General features: G+C 38.1%; 1 protein-coding gene across 1 annotated transcript; it reads left to right on the top strand.

Moving 5' to 3' along the window:
• The first annotated feature begins 824 nt into the window (after positions 1-824).
• GZMK (granzyme K) lies at positions 825-10,792 on the top strand. The gene is made up of 5 exons (XM_077894318.1): positions 825-1,036; positions 1,370-1,517; positions 7,586-7,736; positions 8,497-8,766; positions 10,404-10,792. Exons 1-5 carry the CDS (start codon positions 973-975, stop codon positions 10,575-10,577), a joined length of 807 nt encoding a protein of 268 aa, XP_077750444.1. The 5' UTR covers positions 825-972; the 3' UTR covers positions 10,578-10,792.
• Positions 10,793-13,405: the final 2,613 nt, after the last annotated feature.

Genomic DNA, 13,405 nt, shown 5'->3' with positions numbered 1-13,405 from the left:
GTGCCAGATTTATCTATTTGTACTCATTTTATAAAATTTGTGCTGATGATCAGTATGAAGCACAAATAGAATCTTGTAGAGTCTTAAGTCTAATAGCTTTGGTAGTGAAGGAGAAAGTACCATAGAAAGCCTGGCAAAAGATCATCTGTTCTTGGGGAGAATTATGGAATGTGGTCTCTGATTTTTATTTTTATTTTTATTTTTATTTTTTTTTTGGTCTCTGATTTTTAAAAGATATTATCAATGCCCTGGATAATCACATGATTATTTTCAATTAAAAATGAGTATAAAGGAGAGACTTGGAATTAAAAATATGTTACTCTTGTTCCTCTCTAATATATTATGAAACCTCTCAAAAATGTAACTAAAATTAATAAAAATTTAGTCAAATTTAGAGTAAATAGTATGAGTAGGAATAAGTTTGCTACAAAATATATGGGTTTTTCTGGATGATGTTCGGACTTTACCTAAGCCCTATTGCAATGTAATCACAATTTATGCAAGGTTCCATGTCTCTCCACATAATAAATCTATGTCCAAATTGAAAATAGGGAGAAACCAAATATGATAGGCACCTTTTTCCACCAGGAAAAAATAATATGTATTGCCATAGAGCAATGAACATCTTTGGATTCTGTCTGCAACTTTATTAAGTTCTTATCACTTGGATATTTTTTATTTTTTCACCATTTATAACATGAGTACTCATACAAATATTGAAGATAGTTACCTCCTGTAATGAGTTCTTTATTGCATATGCATATAAAAAGTGCTAAAACCATAGATCTGGTCTCCTCAAATTGATAGGCACTTTTAAACATAGGTGTGAAAAACCAACATTCACGTTCCAACACTACTGTCTGGAACACTTGTGGTGAGAAAGATTAAACTTTCAAAGTCAAAGCTCAGTCTTCAGAACCTTCTCCCTTCACCAGTCAGAATATTTCATCTAAGCTTCTTACAGCTATTAAAATGATGAAGTTTTCTTCTTTTTCTCTATTTTTCCTAATTGCTGGAGCTTACATGACTGCACAGTGTAAGTATCTCCTATACCTACCACATCTGTGCATTAAATGAATTTCTAGTGATTGTGTTGTTACTGATAGATTAAAATGATTTTTCACAACCATGTCTATCCCTCTAAACTTTATTATGAGTTATATTTATCATTAAATCATTAAGTTATATACAATTATATGTTATATATTATTAAGTGTATTATACAATTGCTTATCAGTAAAATTATAATAGCTATTAGGTGATTGTAGTGTTTTTTAAATCTTTGAAATGATATAATGACTGTTAAAAGAATTACATGAAATAATCTTCTTGGATCTTTCATATTAAATCTTTGGGTCTTCTTCTGCAGGTTTCAGCATGGAGATTATTGGAGGGAGAGAAGTGCCGGCACATTCCAGGCCATTCATGGCCTCCATTCAGTACCGCGGCCAACATCTCTGTGGAGGAGTGCTGATTCACCCACAATGGGTACTATCAGCAGCCCACTGCCGCCCTCGGTGAGTACCTACTCTGGGCTTGTGTGTTTTACCTCCACCAGCTAGAAGCGAAGCTCACCTCTCCCAGAAGAGAATTATGTTTCTAACATTCTAAGTTTAATGAGCACAGTAATGTTTGATGAACAGCGATGTAATGTCAAGGGGTATGAATAACAGTTCCATCATATATATGTGTGTATTTCTTTCATTGAAATATAGTTGTCATATCATATTAAAATTAATTTCAGGTATAAAACATAGTGATTCAATAATTACATTCATTATGATAGGCTCACCATGATTAAGTGTATTACAATATTATTGACTCAATTCCCTGTGCTATATTTTTCATCTCCGTGACTTACTTATTTTTAACTGGAAGTTTGTAGCTCTTAATTGTTTGCCCATTTTGTTCATCCCCCCACTCCTGCCCGCTGGCAACCACCACTTTGTTCTCCGTATTTGTGAGTCTGTTTCTCTCTTTTTTGTTGTTACTGTTTTTTTTTTTGTTTTGTTTTGTTTTGTTTTTAGGTTCCACATATAAGTGAAATCATATGGTATTTGTTTTTCTCTGGCTTTTTTCTTCAAGCATAATGTCCTCTAAGTCCATCCATGCTGTGGTGAATGGCAAGATTTTGATCTACTGTCAGCTTCTCTAATTACTGATCAACAGATGGGGTTTACTTTCTCTCTTGCACATCCGAGTTTTCTGCCCTGAGTTTTCATTTTCAAGGAGATCTGGGCACTTCTCCCAGGCAGGCCATTGGACAGATCCAAGTCCTCTGTGGAGGGCCAGGGAAGGCAGCGATGGTAGGAATTGGAGCAGCGGTGTTCCTGACCTCATAAGGCAGCCTGGATTCGCACCTCTACTTTCCCATTTTACAAAAGGAGAATGATAATAGTAGTTCCTGCTTCATGGGGTTTGGAGAATTAAATAGTACCTATTTGAATATTTTAATATGCTTAGCATACAGTAAGCACAAATAAGTTGCAGCTGTTATTGCTATATGTAGGAGAAGCCTGCTTTGTTAATAGATTTTTAGAGCTCTTATGTTAACTCCTATGCCCCACCTCCCACCCCAGAGGCCTGAGGCCCACAGTTTGGGAATCACAGCTGTAAGAGGGCAACAAGCTTCCCAGCAGGGAAAAAAAAAAAAAGTTATAGATGATTTCTACAAGGAAAGAAAGATCTATTTCCCTGAGATGCTTAGAACAGAAACTTTCTCAAAGTACATTTCAGTCTGCGATTCTCTTACCCCAGCTAAAAAAGTCCCAAATTCTTCTTGGGATACTGCAACCTTTGCAAAAGGAAAAGCCATAATGGTTTGCTTGCCAGGCCATGGAACAACTGAATTGATTTGTTTCTCCATGTCGATTGCCCCCATTTTAATAAGACTAGTCACAAATTTAGAAATTTTGAAGCCTGCAGAAAGTGAGAATTTCTGCTTTATTTCTAAATAGCAAGCTACTAATCTCCAGTTTAATATGGCTACTTCATTCAAATGGAGTTTTAGCTGTCATAGAAATCACTCTTGTGTCCCTATCATTTCTGTCCCTTTTAGAGCACTTGTCTCCTGGGGACCAGCCAGGCAGAGGGTGACTATCAAAAAATGTTCATTCAATTCAAAATACGTACATCTTCAAATATCCTTACAGCACACATTCAGATGGATTCTAACTTCCCCAGACACAGACCTTGACTTATTATAAATGTTCAACAAAGGCTGGATAGAAAGAAGGAAATAAATTGGAGGACTTTCTTTTTTTTCTAAGCCATAAACACAGTGTGTGAAGTCCTTCACAAGCCAATAAAGTGCTATCCAAAAGTATATAATATTATTAATTTGAATTTAAAATTTTGTCAAGTGAACTTGACTTGATAGGAGTGGGTCCTCAAACTGACAAATTGGGGAAAAGAGATCTTGGAATTAAAAAAAAAAAGAAAGAAAAGAAAAGAAAAACCAACTCTTGCTAAATACCATTTTAAATGGCCAGAGTTTAAAGAACTCCAGAATATGTGGATCAAATTTCCTCTCCAGGACACTTGGGTGTAAAAATGTAGGCGGTTTGGTGCTTGGAAAAATATTAAGCTTTATGAAATCCAAAATATTTATGAAATAGTTTAATGGTGGCTTCCCACAAATGTACTCCCAAGTATCCTAGGGGAATAGCTTACTAACTCCAGGCTCAGCTCTCATGGTGAAGGAAGCCAAATCTGAGGTGCCCCCTTCTCTCTACCCATCCACACAGTCCTTACTGCATCTCTTGGCCCTTCTATTAGTTGCCTTGCCAACTGTAAAAGGAAACCCATTAAAAAGCTTCTTGTCTAATCTTTTCAACATTTCAATTTATCAGAAGCAAAACTCTCACCAGTTGTTTTCCACTGTCTTCTTGAATCCCCCACACACACTGAGCCCCACTTCTCTCACCTGCCTGGGCTATAAATTAGATGAACTGGCACAGCCCCTTCCATGTGGCCTCACCCCATCTCAGACCTCTCAGGGCATCCAGAGTGGAATGGTGAAGGTTCAGGCCTGGGCTCAAACCAGATGAGCTGCAATCCCACTTGCATTTGCATCCTGGAGCCTCCCCTTAATATCGATGGGGCTTTCTCAAGTTTGTGAAGTTACCTGAGCCTGTCTTCTCATCTGCAAAGTGCGGATAATCCTAATACTGAGGGACAATATGTAAACTGTTAGCACAAAACATGGCACAGCACAGTAACATAATAACTTTTATATCATGTCATCATGTTATTATTTGTACCTTCCATGGTAGTCACTGAGGCATAAGTCTGATGACCAAGGCATGTTGAGGATGGGACTGTAACAATCCCTCTCTGACAGCCAGGTAATTCCTTCCTCTCTTAGACTAAAGAGACCTCCAGGGAGTAAGGACTCTGTCTTTGTCAGCCCTGGAGGAGTGGGCCAAAGCAGAAACACAGCTCAGTGTCAAGGTAAACTGGCAGAGGAAATAAGAAGCCTGATGGGGCTTGGCATGGGGCTTCCAGAAGTTTCATGGAAAAGAACACTGGACTTGGAATCACAAAAGCTCGGTTTCCCTACTTATCATGTGTGTCATCTTTGGCCAAAGAACTCTTCCATCAATTAGGGCTATACAGTATATCAGCTTGAACAACACTGTGGAAGGGTTCTTTTTAGGCCCAGTAGAAATGATGTTTTGGGGAGCCTGGATGGCTCAGTGGGCTGATTGTCTGCCTTCTGTTCAGGTCATGATCTCTGGGTCTTGGGATCAAGCCCGGTATTGGGTTTCCTGATCAGTGTGGAGTCTCCTTCTCCTTCTCCCTCTGTTCCACCCTCCTCATTTGTGCTCTCTCTCTCTCTCTCAAATAAACAAATAAAATCTTAAAAAAAAAAAAGAAATGATGTTTCAGTAGACAGAAAAAGATTATTTAAGCAACACCTTGGTTCCTGCTCTACATGTAGTTTTGTTCTAGGTAAGTCCAGGGTGGAACTCAGAAAGCTGCATTTTAAACATGCATCTCCAGATAATTCTGAAGCAAAGACCACCCGTGGAGAAACCCTACAATAAACAAATGAAAACACTGCTTTATTACTTCTCTGTGTGAATTCAGACCTGTGTTTAGCTAAGGAGGTGGCATCCTAGAACTCAGGTAATTCCAGGTATCCTGTGGGGAGAAAAAAATGAACTTTGTAGTATAGATTACAGCTGAAGTGTATCAGGAAATGGAAAGTCTGAAACCATTCATGGTCTGTTTGCATTATTTTGAGTATTAACATGTCCCAGTGGAGAGAAAAATAACCAAAATATTTCAAAGGCATTGACTAATCAAGGAAATTGACAAAAGATGAGGAAAACCAAAGATTTTCTCAGCATCCATCCTCTAATCAAAATTCATCTTCTACACCTGCATTTATACCCCACAGCCATCCTTGTGTTCATTATTTATGCATGTATCCATCTTTTCTGTTAAAGCAGTAGTCCTGGGGATTTGTTATCATTCTCCACTGTCCCCTCCCCCCAAAGTTTGGGTTTCATGAGTATGTTGAATTTGAGTTTAAATCAATCCTAGGAAATCTGATCCACATCCTTTGAGAAATTTCATCCCCATCCTGATTTTGCAATAGGCAAACTTTTCAACAAATAGAGCTGAAATTCCCAAAATAGACCAAAATAAACTCTTTTGGTAGAAACTGAAGAGTGGTCATTCCCGGCAGTCAGAGCCCTACCATATGCAAACCTATGCCATCGTAGTCCTGAGCTTATTTTTCAAACCTGATACAACACTTTCTTCTTTTTTCTGTATGTTTCTGTGGCTTTTAATTCCTATTAATCTTTAATCTGAGTGTATGAATGAATGTGTGTGTTTATTTATTTCAATTTAAAAAAAAATTTTTTTTAAGATTTTATTTATTTACATATGAGAGACACAGTGACATAGGCAGGGGGAAAAGCAGGCTCCTCAAGGGGAGCCAGATGTGGGACTCCACCATGGGACCCCGGGATTGCCCCTCTGAGCCAAAGGCAGATGCTCAACCATTGAGCCACCCAGGTGCTTCTGTTTTTATTTTTAATTGAAGTATGGTTGACATACAATATTATGAGTTTCAGATGTATAACATAGTGATTTGACAATTACGCACATCATGAAATACTCACTATGAGTATACTCACATACTGTCATTAAAGTTATTGCAATACTATTTACTATATTCCCTCTGCTGTACTTTTCAACGCTATGAGTTATTTTATAACTGAAAGTCTGTACCTCTTAATTCCCTTCACCTATTTTGCCTATCCGCCCACCCTTCCCCTCTGTGACCACCAGTTTGTTCTATGTGTCTGTGAATCTGTTTCTGTTTGTTCATTTGCTTTGTATTTTTTTTAGATTCCACATATAAGCAAAATCCTATGGTTTTTGTCTTTCTCCGTCTGACTTATGTGGGTATGGATGTTTTTAATGTAATCTATCTTGATCCCTTTTCCAAGTGACAATGAAGTAGTTAAATGTAAACGAGTGTAAGTCTTTTTAGAATCTTCCCTGCTTTCTAACGGATTTGTAGCTGATTCCTAATGGCACACATCAAAATGGGATTTTTTTTATAGTATGCTGAATGCCCCAAGGTGTTGTCAAGATCTCAAAAAAACATATTTCTGTTTTCATAACTAGAGGTAAATATAATTTTGTTCAACATGCAGTGAATCAAATCAATTGTGGCACTATCAAAACATTGGTACTGGAGCTGTATATTACTGGGGTAAGACAAAACAAAACAAAACAAAACAAAAAAACAACTGTTGTTTCTTTATCTTACTCATCTTTTTATATCCTCTAAATCTCCACAATGGAGTTATCAATGGCTACTAACCCTACGGTATCTATATTTCAAATCAGGAGTGATTTTTCACCTTGAGGAAAGCTTTCTATCCTTGTCTGAATTATCTTTCTAATTAACAGGACAGAACATAGCTTATCTGACAGCCACATAATGGATCTTATTCCCCATGTTGGCCTGGGTTGAGGTCTGGATATACCAGATTAGCAAATGCCCAGTTGAGTCTTTACCTTTTAGTTACTAAAACAATGTTGAGAAGATGAAAAAGTTCTGGAGATTGATGGTAGTTATAAATGACCAACAATGTAAATATATTTAATGCCATGGAACTGTGCATTTAAAAATGGTTTAAGTTATAAATTTTATGTTCTGTATATTTTACCTTAATTAAAAATTAACAATGGTGGGTAGAAATCTCAACCCACAACTTGAGAAGCATAATTTCATTTTACATATATTAATATAATTTTGTTGTAAACTTGATATCAGTCAATTAGAATTTTACTTCTTTTCTTCACAGTAGGATATAAGTAGGATATAAGTCCTGATATTCTTTTGCGATACTAGGGAAGTGGGGTGGGTCTGAGAGAAAGTCTTTTGGCCTTTGATATCATTCATTCATGCTTGGGTCCACTAAGACCTCTGTCACTCCACCTAATCCAAATAGGTTACCTTGGAGATGGTCCTTGTTTCTGTATGTCTTCCACCATTTCTTTTCCTCACTAGGCTATTTGGGATTTGATCTGTTACTTCTATTCTTTCTTTTTTTAGGCATGAAAAAGTCCAGTTGTTCAAAGTGATTTTAGGAGCACACTCTCTCTCAAAGAATGAAGCCTCCAAACAAACATTTGAGGTTGAAAAATTTATACCATTCTCAAGATTTATATCACATCATAAGTCAAATGACATTATGCTGATTAAGGTATGTAGTGTTGCCTTCCTTCCATTTCTCCAGCATTCTTATACACCATAGTTCAGTTGTTACATAAAAACATTTTGTTAGCACCAGCCACATGTTTGAGGTAATTGTGATATATCCTGGAAGGGCCCATTTTACTCCACATACTGCTTTGAAAGAAACAAGAATTTATCACCAATGCATCAGGTCTGTGTTTAAACAAGGAATAGCAGCCCTGATGCTCATATATGTGGGAGGGAACATCCGAACAAATCCAAGGATCCCCTTTGAAAGCCTTTTTCCCAAGTGCTTTTATCATTAACAAATAAAAAATACAAGTCCTATATGCAACAGAGACAAGTGAATTCAGGGACACATAAGTGAGTTATAACTTAGTCTAGACCATACTTAGTTTAGTTCAAACTTAGTCTAGACCATACTCAAGGGTCTTATCCTGCAGGAAACAGCCCAGCCCTCAAAGTCATGACCTATGGATGTTATTCCACAGAAAACCATCCAATGCAGAGCAAAGGCCAGTTTGCTTAAGACTGGGCAAAATTCCTGCTCTGTCTAAGCTCCCTCCCCAAGCATCATTGAGCTCTACAGGGGTTGGAGAGCATTTCAGAAAAGCAACAACCACAAATACAGCTGCAGGCTACCACCAAAGTAGATTCAAGAAGAGGGATGCCTTCCTAGACCAGAGGGACCACACATATATTGCTCAGACTAATAGCAGAATACTACTGGGAATGAATGATCATTTATTCTCTTTTCAATCTGTCAGCTTCACACGGCTGCAACGCTTGACAAATATGTCCAGCTGCTCCACCCAAGCTCCAAAAATGATATCAGAGCTGGAACAAAATGCCAGGTTACTGGCTGGGGAGCCACCGACCCACAATGTTTAAGGATCTCTGATACCCTTCGCGAAGTCACTGTTACTATCATAAATCGAAAACTTTGCAACAGCCCAAGTTATTACAACCACAACCCTATTATAACTGCAGACATGGTATGTGCAGGAGACACCAGAGGCCAGAAGGATTCCTGCCAGGTAAGAGTCTGTCAAATAGGCATCTCAGAGCGCTGTGCTACATGCAGTCAAGGCTCCATTTGCTCCCTAGCACAGAGGAGAGGGACAGAGAACACAAAATCACAACTCCAGAGAGTTCCTCTCCAGTCCTGCACTGAGTTCTCTGTTCTTTCTCATCTACCAGCGTGAACAACTCATAAGAACGTCCCCAACACATAAGTACTCATTCAATGTCTGTTAATCAAGATGACAGACTATATCTGATAATGTTTACAGGCTTCTTCTGGGGGATGTCACAGTCCTTAGAAAGCCTAACTTTGGCTGAGGTCACTAGTGGTGACTGAAAGATAACTCCCTCTCTGCGCCCCCCCCCCCAAACCCACCATTCAAGGTAATCAATAGAGAGGTGTTAGAAGGCTCAAATGCAAGAAGCTCAAATATATAGTGTGTGTTTCTTTTTTTTTTTTTAAGATTTTATTTATTTATTCATGAGAAACACACAGAGAGAGAGAAAGAGGCAGAGACACAGGCAGAGGGAGAAGCAGGCTCCCCACGTAGGACTCGATCCTGGGACTCCAGGATCACACTCTGGGCTGAAGGCAAGCGCTAAACCGTGTAGCCACCCAGGGATCCCCTAGTGTCTGTTTCTTAAATAACGTTGACACATTGACTGAAAGGAACAGGAGTCATACTTTTCAGAATCTTTTGTTTCCTGAGGCAGTAAAAAAACAGGTGTTCGTGATTACAGGTGACAAATCACACAGATGGATTGATTACTAATTTTTGAGGAATTAGAATGCACTATTCACAGCATACTGTATGAAGCATTGTCGAGCGGAGAGCATGGTGATTTTAAAGATCACGTGTATCTGCTGTGCCCCAAGATTGTCATACCCCTAAGCCTCTATTTCCATGGCAACCAGAGCATAAAGTGCTGCAGTTCACAATGTGAGTGACAGCAGAGGCGAAGGCTGCTCTTCAGATTTGAAAGCCCCCTCCTATCACCCTGTGATTTTCCTTGACAGAATTTTAGTTACATGTTTAGTTCTGAGTCCTCAAGAATCAGTTCACTGAGGATGGATTTACGAGGTGCTGTGTATATGCAGAACATTATGTTCAATTATAGGTGAATGCAAAAACAGGATAAAAAATAAGATAGAGTCCCTGCCACCAATGTATTTACTACGATACATTTCTCTTTTCTGCCCATCTCAGTAGCAACTTGGTGTCAGCTCTGTGAGCACCAAAATGAAGTTCACAACTTAAACATTTCTTTCATTTCAGTGAATTACTTTAAACTTTATATCTACTCATTCCTTAATGAATAAAGTTCTATATCATTGATTACCGATCTTTGTATACATATGTAATCCTACAGAGACAGGGACATGGACAGAGAGATAGACAAACACACAGACAGATGGATGGAAATATGGTCCTAGACAGACACAGGGACGTAGAGACAGACAGACAGATGAACAGAATCATTGCCCTGGCCAGAGACAGAGACAACCCACACTGAGTAAGGGGCTGTATCGGACACTTTTCAGGACACAGGGAAACCAAGGACCCACATAACAATCTTTTGAGTAATGAGTCATTGATGGCAGAAAAAGTTCAACAGCTTCTCACCAAATATCTATTTTCTTCTTTTCTAGGGTGACTCGGGTGGCCCTTTGGTTTGCAAAGGTGCCTTTTATGCCTTAGTCTCTGCAGGTCGTGAATGTGGTGATGCCAAAAAGCCTGGAATCTACACCCTAATAACCCAGAAATACCAGGCTTGGATTAAAAGCAAACTTGAGCCACCTCATGCAGACTATGACCACAAATGATTTTCTTGGATCCACCAGTTGCTTGTTTTGTTTTCATAAGATGTTCTAGAGATCACCTTTGTCTTCCTATGTAGCTGTATGTAAAGTGGAGCACAGCTACGGTCCACTCCTACTCCTTTAGGACTGATTTTGTCAAGGAATCAAGTTCTTTTTCATATCTGTAACTGCTGTGTTTTTACTCTGCTGATTTCATTCTGAATAAAAGTTAGACTACATGTCCTTGTCTTTTATGGAAACGAGATACAGCAAATGATATGCTCCCCACTCCACTCACACTCCCCCAGAGGGCAAAAGGTGATTAAACAAACCTTCAGCCAGGCACCACCTGCAACCAGGTTTATGTTGTGATTTCTGCTGTGATTTACCCTAAACTGCGTTTTTAAATTAAGAAACAGTAAATTCAAACACCCCAATTCAAGTGAAGAAAAAAATCATCAAGGCTTATACAAATATTTAGGATAGTACTTATTATTTATTTCTGTCACACTTTGTTCCACACAGGATTTGAGGCAAAGTACAAAAATACCTGCCATAAAACCAAATATGAAATTAAAAATATTTTCCCCAAAAAATTAAAAACAGAAAATGTTATATGATCCAGAAATTCCACTGCCAGGTATTTATCAGAAGACAATGAGCACACTAATTTGAGAAATTATCTGCACCCCCATGCACACTGCAGCATCATTTACAATGGCCAAGATATGGAAGCAAGTTAAGTATTCATTGATGGAAGAATAGATAAAGACACTGTGAGATATATATATATATATATATATATAATATTCAGTAATGTATAGTATGTTATACATATATGTATAATGTATATATAATTATGTATTATATATTACATATTATATATTTAGCCATAAAAAAAGATGAAATCTTGCCATTTGTGACAACATGGATGCACCTCGAGGGCATCATGCTGAGTGAAATAAGTCAGACAAAGACAAATATCCTATGATCTCCCTTATAAACATCAGCTTCAAGCTCAGAGATAGAGAACAGATCAGTGGCTGCCAGAGGTGGGGAGCTGGGAGATGGGAGAAATGGGTGAAGGGGGTAAAAAGGTAGAAAAAAATATATATATATAAGAAATAATTTGGTGAAGAAACAGAAGCCAGGGAGAAATGAGACCTTTGAAGAAGGAGAAGATGAAGACAGAACTGTTAATAGTCAAAGGGCCACTATTTTCTTCCCATATTGTTGCTAGAAGGAGCCATATTTGCCTCTTAGGCTTCACTTGAATCAATGCAAAAAGAGCAACACAATCGGTTATATGAATCACAGTATCCAGGAAATAAAAATAAATGTATTTGCTCAGACATAGGATCACTGGTGCTAGCACGGGGCCTGGAGATAACTTTTTTGGTTTTCTTTGTTGAAAGATGCTGTGCCAGGGCTCCCACGTCCCTACCCACTGCATCAGATCACTTGAGAAGATACTGTTGTAACACATGTTGCCCCTACCCCTTGCTCAGAAGTTCAGATTGAATGGGCTTGAGGTGGGCTTGGAAATCTGCACTGTTTAAAAGCAATTCAGATGATTCTGATAAATGGCCAAATCTGAAAGCCATTGATAATGAACATCCTTAAAAATGTCTACGAGAAAGAACAATATGTATCCTGGGATTGTTCCTTTATAAGCCCTTCAGCGTGAACTGAGGCCTGCAGACTGGGGTGCCATTCAGTAAATGCACTGGAGAGTCTCATCGTCTCATCGTCGCCGCCCGGCGATTAGAGTCCTCACAATTTCTAATCTGATCGTGGTGAACATTAAAGCTTTTTCTTCAACAGCTAGAAACCAAAGGGTTATTCTCAGCCTCTATATTTCATTTGGGCTTTCTAGGTGCCACCATTGGGTTTTCTTACATTCATATAAAAATGGATGCTTTTATCTGTTTTTGTTATGGTTCTCAGAAACCATTCACCAGGATTACTCCACTAGAAATACTTGACAAGTGGAAGCACTGGGTTAAAAGAGAACCTAAATAAAATTAAAACTACTATGAAAGTAAGTAGTTAAAAAAAAAAAAAAAGGTTCTTTCAGTATTTCATTTTGTATCATTCTGACTCATTAAAAATAAACTGATTTTGACCCAGAAATCCCAGGCTATCTTTCCTAAGAAAAGAAAGGGGAAGTTAGAGAGACTCTGGACTCACCATAAAAAAAAGTATCATATTTTTCATCTAAATTACAAATCCATGGAATATATAGTTGCAAGTCTCTTTAATCTAGCAAAAGGAAGGGTGAGTTTCCCTCTAGTTTCAGTTTGTAAGTATCCTGAAAAGTTTCACTAAAATCTGAGACTTGTTTTGATTTTAGACTCCATGCTGTTCGTATCCAAGAGTCAAACCAGATAAGACTGCCAGAGAGGAAGCTTCTGTCAACAGCTATAGCAGATCTGGTGACTCTTAAATTGGAAGATAAACAGTTTATTTTGACAAGTAGCTGATGATGGAGCCCACAATTGAAAAATATTGCTCATCTTCTCAGGGAAGTAATATTTTATTAAAGATACCAAAGTCTTCCCAACCTAGCCTAAAAGAATATGGTGTTTTGGTTTGGGAAAGTCTGTCTTTGGGGACATTATTTGATTCCATCTATGACCTCAAAGAAAAGCTGAGTGTCAAAATGAGGTAAATATCTAGATTTTGAAAATTGCTCAGAGAATTTAGGGGAACATAATTGGCTGTTGTCATTCTAAATTATCCCACTTTTCCCCTTCTTCGTGACTGTGGACAGAGCACATTTGCCTTCTCCTCAGACACTGAAAAAAAAGCTTCATGCTTTATTTTATGTCCAACTAGTTTTAATAGAAAGC

This window comes from Canis aureus, chromosome 4, assembly GCF_053574225.1.
Source record: "Canis aureus isolate CA01 chromosome 4, VMU_Caureus_v.1.0, whole genome shotgun sequence".
NCBI lineage: Eukaryota > Metazoa > Chordata > Mammalia > Carnivora > Canidae > Canis > Canis aureus.
Note: the sequence above shows the minus strand (reverse complement) of the source record. Positions and strands in the feature narration are given on the sequence as shown.

Bases quoted from the DNA above. Each gene is read 5' to 3' on its own strand.
- GZMK (XM_077894318.1), top strand. From the start codon at position 973: ATGATGAAGTTTTCTTCTTTTTCTCTATTTTTCCTAATTGCTGGAGCT. The intron at 1,518-7,585 runs GTGAGTACCTAC...TTCTTTTTTTAG, and splicing joins GCAGCCCACTGCCGCCCTCG to GCATGAAAAAGTCCAGTTGT. The intron at 8,767-10,403 runs GTAAGAGTCTGT...CTTCTTTTCTAG, and splicing joins GCCAGAAGGATTCCTGCCAG to GGTGACTCGGGTGGCCCTTT.